Here is a 22,409-nt window from a genome sequence, read left to right as displayed (position 1 = left end):
TTTTTTAATTTTTGCACGTAGAATCATCTCCTATTCGATTGTATTACGAATTCCGGTCCATCCTGCATAGTCAACTACCAGCATTAATGATTTAGAAATACTATCGAATAAATAATTGGTAGTCACGCCAATGCCGATAAAAATAATACAACATCAGTATTATAAATACAGAATTCATTATTGCTATCCTTTTTGTTACCTTCTTATACTTTATGGATCTTACGTTGAATTTATTTAATAGATTCTGATCAAAATTATCAAATTTGATACACAAATTGTGTTATCATAAATAACTGACGTAGCAAACAAATTGTTAAAGATTCGCGGGTCATCTTTATTGTAAAAGCGTAGGACTTATGATCAAATCTACAAAATGATTTTCAAATCGCAACATGACGAGAAAGTGTCTAGAAATATACATTTAGCTTCTTCGAAATCCGAATATAAACGTTTATTTTCGTACGTTGTTGATCCGACCGGAAGTGAATAAGAAACGCAGCGCAATATAAGTGACGTAAAATATAAACGCACGTGTGAAACTGCGAATGCAAATGAACCTCGTAACGCGTGCAACACTATATTTCCGTTTTGCACACAAGTACAGTCGCCGCGGAAACAACCTAAAAGCTTATCAAATATGTGTAACTACGTTGCCGTCTATTGCTATTAAAAAAATGCAAAATTTCAAATCTGTCGCTTTATGTAATCAGTTTTCCATGGACTTTGTGTTCACGTGTTCCGAAACGGAAGTCGATTCGCGTTAATTTTTGATAACAGTTTTATGAGAGCGTTAACTTGTTTCCCGAGTTGACTGTAAATCAGTCACGGTGATGATGACGCAAGGCTACTACTTCGAGTTCCTTGTTTACAAAGACGATGATCGAGTTCTTGACAGAACACGAAACTCTTGGAACGATTGTCGAAACACCTTTGTATAAGAAATGAGTTACATATATAATACATACGAAACTAACATATGACCGAAATATTTTTAGCTACTTGTTGTTTCGAGTTATTCTGAGCCACTGAAATTTATCTCGCTCGTACTTTTTCAATGATTTGAAAGACTATCGGCGCAGTGTGACATACAGAGTGGCCCACCAAGATCAGCCACCAAAATTACTCGAAAACCGTTTCATCTAAGTAAAATGTTTCAAACGAAAGAATGGTGCGGAATGGAGCTGATACAATTAATTTTCTTTTATATTAATTTTTTATCAAGATATGATGGTCGCTTTGAATGTTTTAACAATTTATAGCAGTACGGTCCTAACTTGCGCATTAATATTCTGTGAATTCTCTGAGATAAGGTAGCGTCTATTTAACAAATACAGGATTGTTAAATGAATACAGGGTGTTCCATAATATGTTAATACTGTGTGATTCCTGAGGTCATTTGAAGTAACTTTTGCCTTAGTGAAAATGCAATTCGCGGCTTTGTTTACGAGTTATTAACGAAAAACAGTGACCAATGAGAGGCGAGCTCTGCTGGCATGAGGCGGCCGAGCTCGCCTTTCATTGGTCAGTGTTTTTCGTTAATAACTCGTTAACGATGCCTCGGAGAAAATTTTCGCTAAGGAAAAAGTTACTTCAAATAACCTCATGAATCACCTCTTTCCAAGTATTAACATAATTATGAAGCACCTTGTATACGTTCGATATTACTTATTATTATTAATTTCTACGTTCTCACTGAACATTCTTTAAGGAAATTGTAAACTATTCTAAATCCTTCTTATATATTATTGGTAAGGAATTGGAAAGACACCCGAAGTGTAATACAAAAGAATGAGTAAATGTTGGTAGAACACTTGTTACAACTTACTGTAACTCGTGTGTGCAAATATTTGCAGCGTGGATTTTTCAAATACACCTAGCGCAAATACAACATCCCGAATGATATTTGTTATTATTTCGAATGCAACGTTTCGATCCATCTGAACTTGCTCGCTATTCATTTGCTTTTCGTTCTGGGCTGCCAATAAATTCTATACGTTTATTGTTTTCCAATGTGTATTTTCGTTTCCCCTTGCGGAGAACAAACAGAAATGCTTCAGTTTTACGTGCGGTTTTCTTGCTATGGTCGACTGGCACGTCATTGTTTGTACGAGACCGATAAAAGAGAATTTATTACATCGAATGTGTCAAAATCATCTGGTACAGTCTTATCTGGTACGTAATGACGCGACAATGTTTTAATGTAAATACATACTGGGTTTTGGTTCATATCAGTCGGTTACTACTCAGTGTCAAAGCGATTAGAGTGTTTATAATATTCTATGTCATGCTACTACGTCAGCATTATTGAGGCGGTATAATAAACAAAAGAAAATAAACAAAATAAACAAAAGAAAATTGCAGAAATTATAGGCTACAGCGAGATCATCATCAATTATTTAGTAAATTATTAAGCCGTCCTCGTGTAATGACGAGATGAGACAAGTTCGTGCAATAGTTAAAAATACGAGGCGTCTTAATTCCAAACCAGTGAACACGAAACATTTCTAATCGCACTACAATAGTTTATATACAATAGTTTATAATTTACTTAACAAATGAAATATCGTTATCGGCTCAGAAGCCAAGAAGTGCAAATCCATTAACCTTAAAATTGAGGTAAATAAGAATTTTGCGAATTAGCTGTAAAAAAATATCATTGCCACTAATAATGCATAGAAGAATTTTTATCATAAGATGGCATACGAATGAACATAAAAAGAAGAGAAACAAAAGGAAAATGTCAAAATGTTTCTTTAGAAAAAACAATTCCCACTGAACAATTTCGTTTAGTCATCCTGCGGTCAATATGAGTGCCGCTATCTATTCTTTATTTATGAAGAAATCAACGATATTGATTCATCGACCAAAAAATCCTGTAAAGAAAGTAACAAAATCGAATAAAACCTCATTCGATAAGTATAAAGTAAATTGTGTTTCGAAAACAAACAAAAAGCACAGCAATTGGTCACCCCGCAGTAACCGGCCCCACTACCCCAAATTGCTAATGTCCGGATGAACCAAATCTTTCCTTTATTGATAGATATAAACGCAGAATATTTAGTTTCAACTTTAGTCTTAACTTCTATAAGTCGACTATTTATGTTATAAGTAAAATCTGACTTCTATAATGATCTGATAGCCATCAAAGACAAGAAAATTCGTATCGGTGCATAAATTGGGATTGTCCTGTAGTCGTTCGGGCCTCATCGACAATTTTTTGCAGGGATTGTGTATTTACACTGCGCTTGAATTTGCATCGTAACGAAAAAGCTGAGTGTGCTGGTACGCTTTCCACCCGGGGCGTGTGAGCTATAGCTTTTCTGCTGGTGAAATTGTTGTGTCCAGTCCAAGCCTGATCGCGGCCATGCGTCAGCTGCCCACCGAGTCAGCCCCCCGTTATTCCAGGAGACACGTAGTCGTCACGGTGAACGCGCAACGCTCGCAGACAAGTATTTAATGTCAGCGGAGAGCGCACTCGCTACTCCGTTTTAATCGATCGCGGTGTATCCACTGAAATTAGTTCTCAGGGGTCCTCACCCCCTGAGGTCGGAGGTCGCAGAATTGTGCTGGAATCAGGTCGGAGGCCCCGCGCGACAGGGCTAAGGCTCGGGGGTGAGTTTCGAGGGTGCGCTGGCAAAACGACTGGCGCTAGACGAGCCAAAGTTGAAGCGAAGGGGAAAGGAAAGTTCGTTCTTTTCACTCGACCGCGACGATATCGATTCGACGGGGCGCGTGTATGCGAGTAACAGAAAATTCACAATCCCCACCCTCTACCTACTACCCCATTCTCTACCACTCTACTTTCGTTCGCGCCGTGACGTCAGGGAGTTTGTCGAGGGCGTATTTTAATACGGCGTTATGAACACCGCTGTACAAGCGTGGTTGTAAAGTTACGAGCCCGTAGTTTTCGCGTACAGTCGTGAACAAATACAGTTGTGTGAATAATTGCAAATAACAAACACTTAACAAAACATCATATTTGTATATTTCTACATGAGAAATAATAGAAAATAGAAATAACAGAAAATGGAAATATACAAATATGGTATTTTGTCAAGTTCTCGTTTAGATATCGATAACAATGTAAAGGTTACTTTGAATCTATAATTATGCACATCACTGTATATGTGGACAACATTTTAAAACGGAATAACTTCTTTAAAATTGGGCGGAACCACTTGAATATTTTTAGATGTTAGAAGAAATAGTTTACTAAATAATGAGTAAACAAATTTTTTAGATCACGTTTTCTTTATGCATTTTTTAGATCTTGATGAAGTCAAAAGGGGAGAATCTATAAGGGGTGCGAGGACTAATATTTCAGTTTCCGATTTATAACATATTGCGTGTGGTCCATTTTTGACGATTTCACTGGAAATGAAATCACTTAAAAAGTTGTTCTGTTCCGTATGCTTGAATGAACAAATTTATTCAGTCATTTCCGACCTTTACGGTTAATTATTTTTCAATTATACATGACGAAACATTAAAGTTACTTTCTTCGTAACAAAATAACAACTTGAACTTTTATACTAACTAAATACGTAAGATATAAACGTAACACAGAGAAAAGATATAAAAAATACTTATAACACTATAAGGGTAGGTATTATAAATTTGTTAATCTTCAAAATTTTATTCATTGTTGTTCCTATCTAGAGATTTATCTAGAAATATTTGCTGAATTCAAGTGGGACAAACTTTTTTACACCCAAGAAAAAAAATGTCTTGTACCAGTCAGATTGTTTTAGTGGAAATTGTCAATAATTAGAGAAGTGGAATATGATCGGACCCTGGTCACACAAACGAAATACATTTGAGAAGGCTAGTGATATAGGAATGTCACTAGTCAGACATGCTGTTGTTTTGATCAGGGAAGCAACGATGTGTTATCCATATCCCATGTCAATCATTCAATATCAGATACGAACGTATTAATTTTTTATTCGATAAGTGACACAGTCATCGTGCGATTAACAGAATGGTAATCATTATACTGTTGATTTACGCATTTATAATGAAAATGAATAAATGAAATACAAAATCAACATTCGGAACAATTATTATTCAATTATTATTTAATTATTACTTAATCATCATTTAATTACTACTTAATTATTATTTAATTATTACAAGACGAAGTGAAGTTCGATTTAGTCTGTATCCCTTGCTATTGATGCAGGTCATTTTCATTCGCAGTCTGATAATCATTGTTGATTGGTGAACTGAATATTTCTCGATTAAATGCATATCACCTTTCGTTTACCTGATCCATAACGTTGTCAAAACAATTAGAAGTACATGAACAATTCTAATATGTTTAAGTAGAATAATCGAGGTGAATGCTTCTATTTCTGTTTCAGGCACTGCTGTACCTCATACATTTGCTAGACCCGATTGTCAAAGGCGATTACGTTATTGCCTATTTCCATACGTTAACGACTAGCAACAACTATCCCAGCTTGCACTGGTTGCGGGAGGTTTACAACGTGCTTCCTTACAAGTAATACAAATGTTGAGGCCACTTACAATAGAACTCCCGTTATATGAATACCCGTTTGTGATCATTCTATTATACGAACAACTGTTATTTAAACGTTTTATTATAACAAAACCTGATATTCAAATATTTCTTGTTACAATGCTGTGCGTATATATACCACGTTTCTGTATATTTGTTGTGACAAAATCTATTCACAATGATTCATGACAACACTTGTACTATTATATGAACACTTTTGTCCCCCAATTAGTTCGTATATATATACATACGAACTAATTGAGGGACAAAAGTGTTCATATAATAGAACAAGTGTTGTCATGAATCATTGTGTATGAATATTGTGTCATGAATCATTGTGTTTATATATACAGGAGGTTCTACTGTAGCTTCTTCGTGTAACTCTAAAATACTAAGCTGTCGTTGGATGATTATTAATGGATGATTATAATGTAGTTATAATCTAATAATTTAGTTATAAAATAAATAATGATAGTTTTAATATTATCTTGGAGGAATAGTTAAAATAAGTGTAACTCATTGACTATAGCGATTCGATCCATTCTATCGATTATTTATTAGCTCAATAACTTATTTCGATTTACATAAAGGAAGACATTGACAAACAGGTCACTGTTTTCTCTACAATAAACAGCGTTACAATAAAAGTGATAAAGTGATTTCCTTTGACGTAGGTTGAATGATAAGAGACAATAAAGTACGTGTTTCTTTATCTTGTTGGCGTATAATTATTCGATTCTGAGATCTTCGAAGCACGTATTTGCCAATGTTTAAATCTGATGCAAGAACTTCTGTTATTTCATATTATCGATTGACGTTGTAGGAATTCATAAAATTAATCATTGAAAATTTAAAATTCAAATTCTATGTAATACATTTTAATATTAACTAGTACGTGAATCAATTGTTCAAAGGGATCATATTGTAATATTGCGTTTGTATAGATTGTTATATACATTTATAATTTGTAGGATTTTTTATTAAATACTTGGATACTTCATCAAAACATTATATCTATATTCATCCATTAATTGTAATCCAGCTGCTTCAAGCATTGTCTATATTATTTAATTTATTTTTTTGCAGATATAAGAAGAACCTCAAACATTTCTATATTATCCATCCGACTTTCTGGACCAAGGTTAGTGTCGACCATTGCTGTTTCAGAAAGTATATTATACTAAGATATAATTCTTATACGAAGCTCTTTCAAAACAGACTGACCAAGCAAAGCATCTCCAGTTTTTCTGAACGGAATTATAGTGTTCGTTTTATGCGAAGATCATTTATTTTCAGGATTTTCTAGATCACCCTTGTTTTCTTTTTAGACGAGTGATTCAATTAGTACAACAACTTGCATAAATTGACCAACCAACCGTTAGTGTGCAAGTATATATTATTTCATTGCACATCGTAGCTAACATTAAAACGCGTTTAGAGTATTAAATAAATTGCATACGAAATACATATAGCGTTTATCGTCATGAATGAAAGAGATATTTAAGTGAGCCAACCTGTATAATGTTAACAAATGTGAAATGAAATTTTATCTTCACACCAACTGGTTTCAACGAAACATCAGAAACAAAGTGAACCTGTTGAATAGTCGAACACTCATGAAACGGAAACTAAGAAAGATCGTCCATCATAAAAGATACTTCCTGGTCATTTGACACGATAGGACTGTCGATAAGACGAAATTTTAAGACGCAGATGCATTTCAATTAAACATCTCGATCGCATTTCCCACGTCTATATTGTATAGCGGGTGCACAATCATCGCACGATTCCATCGAAACTCATGACCTTCCTTTCGGTTGTCAGTTGGTCAATCCCTTCGAGTTACCATTTATGAGTAGCCTACACATATGTAATAGACTCATCTGATTTCCCATCTGGAATAAGCATATTGGAGAAAGGGTCTAAGGCCCTGTCACAATCTTTACGACCTCCTGATTTTTTGTGGTTCTCATACCGTGAATTTAGTATCGCCATGTAAAACATTATTTTAGCGAACATTTCATTTACACATTACCGGCAAGATTTTGGCAGATTTCCATATCAGCGAAAATGTTATTTTGTGTTTTCTGTTTGAAGTATGTTCAGTTATATAGTAAAATAACACAAACTATCTGGCTAATCTTGAAATAAAAATAAAATTTATCTTAAAAATACCTGCCGTACAAGCCTGAATCGTGGTCGTTTTCTAATCCTTCGTTAAGCATTCTAGGGTTAATTAATAGGTTTAGTTCTATTATTGTGATATACTATACTATATATATTATATATATTATACTATACTATATAGTGATGACTTGTAACAAACTATACAGGGTGTCAAAAAATTATGGTTCTTCCGGGAAATGAGAGATTCCTGAAATCATTTGAAGTAACTTTTTCCTTAGCGAAAATTTTCTCCGAGGCATCGTTAACGAGTTATTAGCGAAAAACACTGACCAATGAGAGGCAAGCTCAGCTGGCGCGAGATGGCCGAGCCAATGAGCGGAACTGGGCTTCGTGCGCTCGTTGGCTCGGCCGGCTCATGCCAGCAGAGCTCGCCTTTCATTGGTCACTGTTTTTCATTAATAACTCGTAAACGAAACGGTAGATTGCATTTGCACTAAGGAAAAAGTTACTTCAAATAATATCAGGAATCTCTCATTTCCCAGAAGTTCCCTGTATACATTTTCGTAGTTACGTTTGGTTTTTTCAGTGAACGCGACACTCGTAATATTTTATTATTCCTCACGTAATATTAACGAAGAAAACTTTTAGGTTCTTCAAAAGATAATCCGTGTAAATGTAAGGGTAAACATTTTTTTTAAGCTGATATAACATTTTTTTCATGTGTTATAACGTGGTTCACGGAGAGCTTTAATAGAATTTCATGAATAATAAGATAACCTAAGCTGATTGTATTCTGTATGTTGGGTTTGATCCATAAATTCATTGCGAATTTATTAAACGAGGAAAAGAATTACGGCTTTACCAAATGACGTATACAATTTATGGATCAATCTAATGTCTCAGAATGTCTGCGTCGTCTCTGCTCTTTGCATTTTGTCTCTGACTTTTCTATTTGTTGCCTGTTTCAGATGATGACGTGGTGGTTTACCACGTTCATGGCTCCTGCGATCAAGCAGAAAGTCCACAGTTTGCCTGGCGTGGAATACTTATACGAGGTGATGTCGCCGGAACAGCTGGAAATCCCGGCATATATAACGGAATACGATATGACGGTGAGAATTGCAAAAACTGTTTCATTTAAAATAATACTGGAATAGAAAAGTTCTCTTATACTTCGCTTGTGTATTATCTCCAGATTGCGGATTTCCTGTATCTGTTGCAAGAAACAGGATAGAATTTGCTCTCTGTTGACAATAATTTGAATCTCCACGATTCTTTCAATCTTCTTATTATCTTAAATTAGAGCTACTTATTTTTGTCAAAAATTCTGAAAATCTGCAGTCTAGTTGACAATATGTCGTTTGTAAGAAAGTGCGCAAACGATAATCCACCAAGCTTTTGTGTCTCATCACTGTGTTTCTCGTTTTCTCTGTATTGATCCTCCGAATATGATTCTCAATTTGGCTTTCGCTTGCACTAACGACGTTAACTTCTACATCGATGATTTCAATAAATTTAAAAATCAACTATATAATGTTATCAGGAGCTAGTATATTTAGTTTCTGTTCGCTTTGTATATTGTATCATATCGTTTTCATTTTCATTTTTATCATTATTTATTTTTACTATTATTGTGTTAAATTTTTGTAGAAAAGTGAGATGGGCGCCGTTTATATTAAATAAATTAAATTGAATTGAAATGAATTGAAATGAATTGAAATGAATTGAAATGAATTGAATTGAAATGAATTGAATTGAAATGAATTGAAATGAATTGAATTGAACTGAATTGAATTAAAATGAATTGAATTGAACTGAATTGAACTGAATTGAATTGAATTGAATAATCGACTAAACCTAGTACGTTTGATGGTTCCAGATAAACGGCATGAGGTACTACCAACCAGACCCGATCTCCTCATCGCCGTCAACATCGACGTAACTTTCGCTCGGAACTCGATTCTCATCCAGCGAAGACCTGGACAGAGCGAAGACTGGCCGGCTGTCCACCATAATGATAGCACGATTTCACTTGCACACGTTTTTCGACTGACGATCGTGCGCAGCTTTCGCAGCATTCTCGCGTGCTAAGAGCCCGGGTCACATCGACTATCGGTCCCCGCAAGCAATTCTCGGAAGAATGAGCTACCGTTCTAGCACCGTTTCCGTCACGAATCTCCGAGGCCGAAAGGGACCATCCCGTCGCTTCGGCGAAGTGCCTCGTAACGGAAGAAGATGGAAGAACGCCTAGAAATGTCGACGCTGTGGACGTTTGACGAAGTGATCGCTGGTGGTGAAGAAAACACTGTCCCTGATCTCTGTGTCTAAACGCTACTGGCGTCGCACGAAGACAGCAAGATCTTCGTTGAATAATTTGGCCCTACATCTCGGTGCTGAACGATCAATGCTTGAACTCCCACATATACACAAAACACATACACATACACACACACACACACACACACACACACACACACACACACACACACACAGAGAGAGAGAGAGAGAGAGAGAGAGGCATGCACGCAGGATACGGAAACGGAGAAGTTAAATACATCCACATTTGAAGTAATTGAAAAAGATCGATCTTGGAGGAATTGTTATTCGCTGGAGGCGAATATCCGGCTGCCAAAACAACAATAATCAGTATTGTCGTCGTGTTGTCGTCGTGTAGGGTGCTTCGAGCCCCGATCTTGTATATATTACGCTGTTCGTTCTCACGGACGACGACGATCGCCGACGGTACACGGGGTAGTAAGCGACGACAACCACGAGACCGGAGAAACTGACGGCTTAAAACGCAAACTGTCGAACGCTTTCTGTTATTTTCTTATCCGTCGTTATACAGCGAAGAGTATCTGTTCGACTCATTGTACATCGTATTTTATTATGTAACGTTGGCGACGTTGATCAGTCGCACCCGCTGACGCGGTGTTTTCGATACGCGCGGCAATCGATGGTGCGCGACCGAACGGAAGCGTGCAGAGCTGGTTCCCTTCCGTGGTGCTACGACTTCGGTGATTTAGCGAACTTAAACTGTGGTTGACGCGATTACTAGTGTTGATGATGAATCGGTGTTCAATATCGGTGACTAATATCATCCGGATAAATTAGCTTATCGGTGCGTCGCGGGGTACGCGTGCTTGAAACTCACGAAAATTGATCTTTTCGGTTTTCATACTTTCCGGGCGATTTCGACTAATTTGTCCTGAACTGGGATTTTAAGAAATTATGAAATCTCTAAAATATGTACAGTGTGTAGAGGTGAGCAATAACTATACAGCTGATCTTTATGCAAAATAAACATAGACTACCTCGATTGCAATAAACAGAAGTCAAATAAAAATGCATTTCCACCATTAATAAATTTAGTAGTTCAAAATAATATAACAGCATCTCGAAGATCTTCAACTGTTTTCAATGTTTTGTAGTTCATCTGCTCATTTTTCTCATAAATACGTTGAATCCGCTGTCTAGTGATAAGCGATTATTTGTCAGCTGCTCGAAGGCACTTTTAACGAGGTGAAATTTCTAGTTTGTGCTATAACTCGTGGACTGTAGCAGATAAAGAAAAAGTTTCTATGGAAAAGTTGTTTTCTTTTCGATGAAAACTATCATTGTGAATGAAATAAAACTATCATTCTATTTTTAAACAACTAGAATTTGTTTGCAAAATAATATAGGACAAATACTGCAGGAAGAAACACAACTTCTGTCTAAAAACTTTTATTCTATCCACCTTTTCTGTATTTTAACGAATAATAAAAAAAATAGCGGAACTTTCTCTTAAAGCCTTTTCGAGCAACTTGAAAAAGGTTTCTTGTTACATAATTCAAGTTTCATAATTTTTTGAATTACCGGATTCAGGATCTTCTCTTATATAAGCTTGGATTAGGTCTTGATTTGGCAAACTATGCGAAGTCCCGCATCTTATAATGCTATATATTGTGAAGCATCTCGAAACAGTGCAATACTTGTTCATGTTCAAGCAAATCGAAATTGACGTAATGTGTCCTTTCATCTGCAATTACATTTTATGTGTTAATAATAAGCACACAAATTCCAGACCTGTTTGGAAACCTTCTAAACTGCTAAGCCGATTAAACTGCCATCTTGAATTTCTCTCTTCCATATTTTAAATATTGAGCAAACCAGTGAAATCGTTCAGTTGTTCAAAGTCTATATAGTGCAGCAGTACTATGAACAGACGTCTACGTGATACAGTACTTTTTCCCTAATTCGCGTTCAGATTGCGCACAAAAATGGTCAATTTGGAAAGAGGAGACATGATTATTCGAGCCTTACAATTCGTTTTTATAGTTACCGTTTGTCAACAATTATAAAAACGGGACGCAAGGCTCGAATAATCGTATCTGCTCTTCCAAAATTGTCCATTTTTGTGCGCAATCTGAGCGCAAAAATTGGGGAGAAATTACTATATCTATTTTCTTAGATCAGTATCGGCTTCCTGCGTTTCTCTCTATAATTCAAGACCGTTTTGTTAACGGTTAATGTATCTTTCCAATTCAGCATCGAGTGAACCTTGTTCACCGATTTTAGGTCAGATATTATTTTACCAGCGCCTTCCAGTATACGTTAATGTTTACGTATTTTTAATACGTATGTTTAATCTTGATCGGTTAACTTGTTTTCTGGTACAATAAAAGATGGAATCACCAAAGCCATAAATCGACCGCCACGCACAAGAAGCACATCGACTCCGAATCGATTCCTCATCAACACATACCGATCAGTTTCTGAGAAGAGGGTAAAACGTGAGCTGAGTACCGAGGTCGTATTCGCGGTTCAATTCTAGATTAGAAGAAGCAATAAATTTAAGAGCTTTCTCGCGGCACATATACATAGAGACATGTATATCTCGGGAGACAGAATCGTTATACTCGTTGTTAAGCATTTTTAGCGTTCGAGAAATGAAAAAGAAAGTTGATATATAAATATACATACGTGTTAACTGGCGTTGACTAGCCCGTTTCTTTGATTTTCTCTCTCGCATCGTTTCCACCCTGCGGAACATCTACCCCATCTTTCCATCTGACGATCGATAATTGTTTTTACCGTACGACGAACCACAAATCGAATTGATTTTTAACCCTTCGCGGTCCCGTTGTCGATTTACTACGTAAACATATATACCATATTAATCATTAAAGTATTAACGTGTAAGTAATAAACAAGGAGAAAATATAAATAAATATATTTTGTTTTTAATCGCGGATCCGGAAGAATCGAATGTAATCTGGACCCCAAAGGGTTAGAACGCAAGACAATGGGTTAATTGACTCCCTCGGTCGAAGATGCGCGTCATCACGTGATTTTGTGTGACATTTATCTCTGTGTAGTACGCGCTTGATTTTCCGAACAACAGTTTTTTATTACGTTTTTATTACTGCTTTGGTGATGCTATGCTAGATAATATGTTGTAATGCCAGAATATCGTGTTCTTGTTTTGAATAACAACAACAACAACAAAATAGTACAACAATATATTATTGAGAATCTGAACTTCGATGATTTTTTGTGCTTTTCCCCTAATTTCGCACGCCAAGATTTCAATATGGTTTTGCGACCGACGCATCTTGTGCGGCGAGAGGTAGTGATTTTGATTAATTTGATCGGATGTACAGCATGTTGGACTATCGATAAAAATGATTTTTTCGCGGTAATATTATTACCGTATTATATTATTATATATTATATAATATTATTACCTCTATTTTTTGAAATTTGATTCTTTTGTCCGTGCGATTTATCTTTAGAATTAGTTAGACGATAACGCGATATTTGAGGATTTACGACTATTCTAGAATAATACTTTTGTTCATTAGTACTTTGCTTCATTTGATAGAATTTTATAACTATGACATGGTTTTCGAGTATCCTAAAGTATTAAATTAAAAATCTGTTGCAAGCAGTGAATTTTTGTCAACAGAATTTCTGAAAAATTCAAACGTGAAAATTGTTGCTCAGTCCAGCACGCTTTACGATTCCATAAACTTCTTCTGGCTTCATCGAGTCTCATACTCATAGGGATTTTGCCAAAACGATCAAATCTCAATCACCTAACGGGTCAATTTCGCGAAACTTTATCCAGTTCTTTGAATAAATACAAACGCAAGACGAGTGGCTCGATCAAGATCGATTGGTCCGGGATCGAGCCAGCTCGGTCTCGCGTAGATCTACGTTTTGCGTTTAACGATCTCACTGTCCGTCCCTGACAATCGTTTATAGTAAATAGAAAATTATCGCGTGCTGCGTCGTCCAAGCATCCCCGTCATCATTGTTATTCATATCTCAGAAACGGACCTGCATTCTTAGAAGAATTGCTCCGATTAAATGTTCAATAATGTGAAAAGGGAGAAGTTTAGTTATGATCCTATGTGACGTTTGTACGAGTTTTGTGAGCTTGATGTCACCAATACGACGCAAAATGATAGTTTTTCATGAAAAACCTCTTTATTTAAGCATATATTGTAATAAATAGACTGCGGATCTTTATTCATTTATGGTACATGCAAGTTTGTAAAATTCAAGAATACATATGCATACTGATGAAAATTAAAAACTACTGAAAAAATATTCTATATTCAGCATAAAGAACTAATTACTCAAAATGTGATTTTTTCCTTCTTTAGATAGTTAGAAAACGATTAGTGAAAATATGAATTTACATAAAGATCCGCAGTTTAATAATAAAAATCGTGCGATGTATGAATAAATTGGATTTCGTGATTGTCACAAATAGTGTGCGGATTTTATGCACTTATAGCAAAAGTTATAGTTATAATTCGAGTGTTGATTCTATGCATTTTTGACAAGAATGAGCGAAAATATTGTTTATGAAGAAAAAAGAAAATTTCTATTTGACTCCTGTTTCTTACAATTGATGCAGACAAATTTTATTTTGCATAAAGATCCGCAGTCTAGTTATAACTGGAATAAGGATGTTCATATTTTTGCATAAATGTGGTTTAGTTATTAAATAATATACAGGCTGAGTTATCCAATATTTAAACATAAAATATCGCTATCGTTTTTCAGTTTCAAAATCTCATGTTTTCCAAATTTCGAGACCATTCGCGTTATTCCAAATAGGATGACATTACCTTAATTAATAAAACGTAAAATTACTAATTAAGTTTCAACACTCGCAACCATCATTTTGAGCACATTCTTGAACATTCCATTTTTATACGTCTAATAATACGAAATAACGAAACATTTCCTACGTAATAATCTCTGGGAGTCATGTGAAGCACGCATTAGACAGGCTCGTACTGGTCACAGTGTTGCACTAATAAAAACACGTCATCCTATTTAAAACACCAGAATGATCTCGAAGTACCGGAAAATATGACTACAAGGAAAAAGTCTTCATTTCAATAATTGCACTTCTGAAGCAAGCAATATTTGTCTCGTAGATATTTTCCCGTGTCATTAAAACCAACGAAGATATGTTAATGTTCAATGTTAGATGGCTCATCCTGTGCATCGGTCGCGTTTAGTGCTCGATGGTTCTGGTGTTAAAGGGAAAAAAATGGTTCGTGCAACTGTCACAGTTATCAGAACATACTGTTCCTACAGAATGCAGGTCATTAGAAAGCTTAACAAGAGTTCTAGCAGTTTGGGCAACAAGGTATTGTTGTAAGTATTGTTGTAAGTATTGTCGAGAGGGCCCGTGTGACCTGACGAGGGAAATGTTAGTTGTTGCAGTGTGAGTGATTGTAGAAGGGTCAAAGATTGTGACAATATGTAAATGCGTGATTAGCCGAGCGATGCCTAAGACTCTGTCGAGTTTTAAAGTCTTGAGGTAGTCGAAACGTAAGCTGTGCTTTATCAAATATCTCAAGTTAGAATACATTGACCCCTACGGGTCAACCGGAAAGTTTACTTTTCCGAGATAAAAGTATCGCGTAGAAGTGAGAAGCGTTTTCAGAAAGGAAAACAGAATTCGGTCGGAGAAGCTTGGAAAATGTAGCTGAATTAATCTGTAAAATAATTGTATGACTAGATTGTGAATGTGATGTATTCATGAAAGAAACAAGTAGGGAAAGGACTGTAATATTACTTTAACGTATTTAAATTATTAGGACGAGGAATACGTTTTCATTTAACTCCTTTTTGTTGTTATCGAGATAAAGAACTTTTATACGGACGAAGATCGGCAGTTTATTAGTAACTGAAGAGGAGGAACTATTTGCAAATTACGTTTAGTTCTTCTATTGAATTTACAGTGTAATATTTCATTCGTATATATCATAATTATGTCTATAATTAATTATATTACATTTGTAGTTGTAATTTGCAAATTACGTACAATCCTTCTGCTTAATAATTATTGTATTTTATTGTTATATGCTATATTTATTTCTATCGTTCCTGCGATATTGTATTCGAAATAAAATGATAGATAGAAGATCTATTAATTTACAATTCTATAATATATAGAAGAGAATTGTATACAAAATTTAGAAACTAATGTTATACAAAGAATAAAAATTTCAACATCCCTTTATACGCTTATATTGACCCAAAGGGTCAACTGAAACAAGCTTGAGAATCCTAAGAAATATGGGGCTAAAACGTTATAATTCTATGATATTAATCGCATCCTCATTTTTTTCAAGGATGCCGTATCCGCTCTTTCAAACGTATATTTCAACTGAAAATCACAGCAGGGTGAAAATAATTACCAAAGAGGAAAACCACGCAAAACGTGTCAAAGATCAAAAGCTAAATACTAATTCAAATTAAGATGAATGAATAAAATGTAGGAAAAATTTAGGAGGCTAACAGAAAAGCGAGAATAAATGGAATATAACAAAGCAACAGGTTGAAAAACCTTATATCTTTCGATATAATTACCGATTGTGCCAATCTCATAGTAGCGCGTACCAAAATTGCTACACCAAATGGTCAGATAAGTGGAATCATTTTTGATGAAAGATATAGTACACGAAAATCTGTAATAATCGTTGGGAAAGCGACTGGTTTAGAAGATACGAAGTACCGGAAAAATGTACCTCCCGCGAGCGTCATTTGCAGAGGTAAACAAATCGAGATGGCGTCTCGAATTGTTGATCTCCGAATGGACGTCGAGTAACGACGGCAAAAGTTCTCTAAAACCGGTTTATTGACTATGCAAAGACTTTAAAACGGACAGCCGAAGGTTAGCTTCACGCTTAGAAGACTAATCTATCGCTTCGAAAATTTAAGTCGAGCGTTGTTCGTTCGGTTTCTCTGGCTTCCAGGGAAACGAACGCTGACGCGACAGAAGAAGAGAAGCTTGTTATGTAATCCGTGTGGCGGTAGTGTTTCGGTCGGTGCCGTTTAACTTTAGGAAGCGACGTTTACTTTCCGAACTTTTCTCGTCGTGACACGGCCCTGAACCACCCCATATCCCGGTCATGGGAATCTCAATTTCGATTCCGATCATGGTTCGTTAATGAATCATTGCGCAATAATAGCGGCGGAACGATGATTTCGTTCGATGCGTAAACTGGTGCCGTCGCATAATACGAAATCATTGTTCGAGCCATTGTTCACTGACATTCTCTATCCGAATTCAACCCGGGCCAATGAAATCATTCGGACGCGAGCTATCGGTTAATAATTTACTACGAAATTACTTTGATCGTATCACGATATATGAGGAATTGTAAGAGGCGTTTTGTAACATGAACAAAAGTCCGGGTCAATCGTACACTATTTGATGTTGACGCGTTTCATTGATATTGAAAACGGGGAAAAGTGAACTTTGTGTCGAATGCGAAACGCGATGTGAATTTTATAAGAAGAGTATATTGTCGATCGAAAGCAAATGATAAATATTTTGAAGTTATTGAATATAAATTGATAAATGTTTATGCTAAAGACGAACGGAAGCCGCCGGAAATGGCGGGAACTATTGTTAATCGTTTAAGCGCGGTGTTTCTACAACAATCATGCATGTTTTCTTTAATCTTTCTTCGAGTGTCGTTGGATTTAAAAAGATCGTTAAATTTGTGTTTTTATAATGCGAATGACATTTTTATAAGCGTCGAATGTTGATACGACTGCGGACGAGACCGTAAGTTTCGGAAACTACACGTGCATTGTGTGTGTATATATACATATATATATGTACGTACGTATAATGATGTACCGGTTAATTATTGTAATTGTTGTCGCGATGGTATAGATTCTATTATATATAATCGAACGTATATTTTTCTCTCGGTGCCGATGCACAGCCTCTGACTGGTGCACACCTCGCCCTTTCATCTACTCCCCTCTGTTCATTTTTTATATAGATCAAGCAATAAACGTATTGGTTCAGTAACATCGTTCTTCTCACTTTTCCCGATTAATAATCATGAATCCTCGTTTTCTAGATCAAATTCAACCAAACCCTGCCAATTGATATTATTATTCGAGAACATGACCAAATACATAAGATAACATTGCGAGACACGTTGATATTATCCTTGCTTCGTCGGCCAACGACATATACTTCTGCAAACATTATAGATGTTCAAATATTATACATATTAAAACATTATCGTGATCGATAAAAACACTCTATCGTTTGAGTGTGATCGTGCGAGGTGCACGTAATATATGTACTACGAGCTTTGTGCAAAATAAAACTATTTCCGGTTAACAAAAACTAGAAATTATACCAATAATTGAGCACTCGTTGAAAAAGACAGGGTTTTAGTTCTCATACTGTGAAAAATTTCAGAAACATGAATCAAATAGTCGATAAGTATTGTATCAAAGGTAAGTTAAAGTATTATCTTTCTATGGTGTATCGTTATGTTGTTTAATATATTTGTTGAACGGTTCAAAAATAGTTTATGGTCCATAAAACATAAATAATTAAAGTAAACTATAAAAATATATAATATAATATATATATATATATATATATAATATAAAAAATATATATATGATATGTATAAATATGTAATAAGATAAAGATTCAATAACGGGGATTAAAAATACTACCCAAACTTCGAGTTCTGATCTGATCGATAAATACGAATTTTATTAGCAAGTTCGATAATTGCACAACTGAACAAATCGTGGAACGTAACTGAAGAATTCACGCATGGAAAAATGACTGGTTGAGGCAAGATCTAACGTGCTCATCGTTTATCTTATCAGTAGTGACATTTTTAGATTTGAATATTGTGGCGTAAAAGTGAAAAACGAAAAAACAGTCGACTTCACGTTATTTAGTTTTCATTTTAGGCGAAACTTTTCACTTCGTTTAGAAATAATGATCAAGGTATGATCAAGGTAAATTTCAAGCTAAAACTGCACAGTCGGAACTAAAATATTTTTTGCTTTAACCTTACCGCCACGCGTGGAAGTTGAGAGATAATTGTAGCTAATAAAAAGACGTTAAGAGTCTACTTATTGAGAATTTATAACGACGACGTCAGCACGGAATATTTAATGGAATACTAAGAGGCAAAGGTAAACTCTGCACCTCGTTAATTGAAAAAGCAATTGCCGTGAACTGATGTATGTACAACATATGTATAGTATGATAAGTTATACGTTATGAGGTACAATATTTATATATAATATCTAACGGTATTATTTATATATCACTTAATAATATAGAATACGCACAATATGCGTTCATATATTGAACAATATTTCTTGGAATCATTTATTATGTGAGTTTGTAAATTACCTTGTAATAATTGTGATTTTTTCTCATTCACAATTTTGATTACAGAGTGGGCGATAAAATGCTTTGATTATTGTTTTCCTTAATAACAGCATTATTATTTTATCACCCCTTATTATACGACACGATATACCATATCATTAATTATAGCATACATATTAAATACCATTCAAAAGTATTTATCTATACTATTCATTATTTAACATAAACTCTGCTTATTGAGGGTTAGAAATATAAAAGTAAATTAGTTTCCCTATTATTATTATTATAACGTTTTCTTTGATCCCATCCTTTTCCACAATTCCGTATTCACCTTGATCGAACTGGTATTCCAAATATACTTCACCTCCATTATAGTTCTCTTTTATACTCCTTATAGTGGGATCCAAGTGATCGGTTATCGATCAAGTTCTTGATGCTTGTCGGCTCTACAGTAAACGTGAATTCTCGAATCGGACGTTCTGTTTCCCAAGAGTCTGCTCAGAACCTCATCATTGATTCCACCGTGTGCACGAGTACAGCCAGCTCCACTGATTTTTACCCTGCGAGGGGAATACGAATTCCCCATGATCGTTTCTGCACACAGTGAATCCCGTACCGAATGCCATGATCCGATTAGGATTTCGAAAACCGGTTTATTTGGACTTTCTGAAACTCGAAAACCGGTTCCATAAACCTGGAAATATTGGTTTGTTATTGCATTGAAATCGTCAAATTGGAATCGACTTCGACGTAAAGATTGTTCAGCAAATCTCTTCATAAGTCATGTGAATCTTTGATACACAAATGCATTTTGCTATGCTACTCTGTGTGGTACGTCATGCTGTTTGAAATTATGATTCCTGGAAACAAAGACACTATAAATTTGCTATTATAGAAAAATATAAATTTTACAATTTATAAAAATATACAAATCTACAATTTATAATATCAACAGAATTTAGTTTTCTCCTTTCTTTTCCTTCGAATAGAATTTTTATTATTATATTCTGTTTATAATATTTACGCTATTATCTCGTGGCTTCACAAATATTAGGCAAACTGGAATATAGTTATTTTCATATTTTCTTTTACCTTTTATTTTCACTTTTCTTCGATGTATTCGTTTATTTATAAAGTTTATTATTTTGTTATGGTTACACAGTTTCGTATATACAAAATAATATTATTATGTCTTGTTTATTCTTTTTTAATTCGAACACTGAGTTGACTAGTCCTTTTAGTCCTAGAATTTGCTTTAGTAACATAGCTTCGTTGGCACATCAATATTTATATAATATATGTATCAACAAATCGTCAATATTATTTTTCATTTAGTATATTAGAAAGTTCTTTTAAATAAGATCCGCAGGATGCAACAGAATTGCAGAGTATTCGTCATAATCATAATCATAACCTTATCAGCTCTTGTTTCATTAAGTAAACAACATTTCGAAGAATCTTTATCATTGCTGATTCGACAGTGAACGTGTGTGTGTATGTGTGTGAATAGTGATAAGGTGAGCCAGAAGGAAGAGGTTGTTCCCCTTATACGACAGAATTTTATGTGGCTAAGTGTACATACGCGCGAGATGAGGTACACAGTGCCGTAAAAATTTAAAAAATATTTTTTATCTTTCTTATTAAAAAAGTATAAATCATTTAATATTTGGTTGGTGTAAAACTAAAGATCAGATTCTTTTGTTTTCGGTTTTTAAATAATTTTTCCAATAATCTTATTGCATGCCGTATATCATTTTATTATTTATTTCTTGTTTAATCTGTTTACTCTGAAATAATTGTTTAACACCTGACAAGTAATGATATCTTTCAGAGAAATCATTTGTGTAATACAAAGCGGAAGATAATTTTTTGTGACAACCTAACAAATAATCTTGAACATACTCATAATTATAATTTCTCATTTTAATTATAACATTTCAAGCGATATAATTGCTAACAAAATTTAATTGTACATGTTTCATTAAAATGAATACAAAAGACGGGAATGACAATATTAAATTTCACATTAAACTAATATTAATTTGAGAGAACTTTTTTAATGAAGATTATTAATTATGAATAATTTATATTGTACCACGCTACTGTGAAATTAATATATCTGTTAATTTGTAGGCTCCTTTGGTGTTATTAACATTTTACTACAGTGACACATTTTACTACATGCTTCATAATTCACATAAATGCATCCATACATTTCAATAACTTATTTCTAAGCACAAAACCGACACAAAATATTAGAAAATTCAAATAAATATTAACAAACGAATATCAGCCGTATAATGTATCGGCAAGTTATCTATAACCTAAACATAAACTCCAATGTTTACTTCCAATGTTTATGAACACATTGATCGACGAACCAAACGTTTTGTTTTCGATCATCGCCGTTTACACAGATGCAAAGCAATAAATCGAAATATCAATTGACCCGACTATCCGTGAGCCCTTCATGAATTATAAATTTCACAATTGTACACCGTTGTCGTCGGCTCTCGTTTCACAGCACATTTTCGAAAGACTAAAGTGACACACGTTGAATTAGAAGCGTCCGAGATGTTCCAAGAACATCCTGCTGTCACTGTGTCCGCTTCTCAACCAGGAACAATTCAACAAACTATACCCATTAGTTCACAAACTAACTTCGCCATTTAAAAAGTTCCTTTCTGTCCTCACGTTACTCACGAATCAACTGTGGTTGATTCAGAGTTGTGACTCTGCCGGATGAATATGACACCGCAAACGGTGCAAGTAATCGCAAAATATTTTGCATACTCTAATCCGCAGCTTTCACAGTCACAATATTCTACAAAATACAAGACAACCACCAACAAGATGTAAGAAAAAACATTGTCACTGTACCTCACAATTAGATCTTTGTAAATTCGTGACATGTGTAAATGTTTAATACGCAAGAAACCGTATAAATGAACAAGATGTAATAACATTTTTATTTTCTGATTGCAATTAGCCTTTCAAATGTCAGTTGACGAAGGAACTATTCTCTAATTGTAATTTTTGTAAAGTGACTGTAAAGCTTTCTCTAATGAAACAAATTAC

At 34.9% G+C, this 22,409-nt stretch overlaps 1 protein-coding gene across 2 annotated transcripts in view; it reads left to right on the top strand.

Moving 5' to 3' along the window:
* The window catches only part of Gdap2 (ganglioside induced differentiation associated protein 2), a 115,005-nt gene extending 97,018 nt beyond the window's left edge, over positions 1 to 17,987 (top strand). For both annotated transcript variants that reach the window (XM_076523088.1, XM_076523089.1), the window contains exons 9-12: positions 5,364 to 5,503; positions 6,608 to 6,662; positions 8,617 to 8,760; positions 9,528 to 17,987. In XM_076523088.1, the coding sequence (XP_076379203.1) occupies positions 5,364 to 5,503; positions 6,608 to 6,662; positions 8,617 to 8,760; positions 9,528 to 9,590 (402 nt within the window). In that variant the 3' untranslated portion in view covers positions 9,591 to 17,987. The remainder of the gene's footprint in view (positions 1 to 5,363; positions 5,504 to 6,607; positions 6,663 to 8,616; positions 8,761 to 9,527) is intronic.
* The last annotated feature ends 4,422 nt before the right edge of the window (positions 17,988 to 22,409 follow it).

The sequence above is a fragment of the Megalopta genalis genome, chromosome 6 (assembly GCF_051020955.1).
Source record: "Megalopta genalis isolate 19385.01 chromosome 6, iyMegGena1_principal, whole genome shotgun sequence".
Lineage (NCBI taxonomy): Eukaryota > Metazoa > Arthropoda > Insecta > Hymenoptera > Halictidae > Megalopta > Megalopta genalis.
The sequence above is the reverse complement of the archived record's forward strand: the minus strand, read 5'-3'. Positions and strand labels throughout refer to the sequence as shown.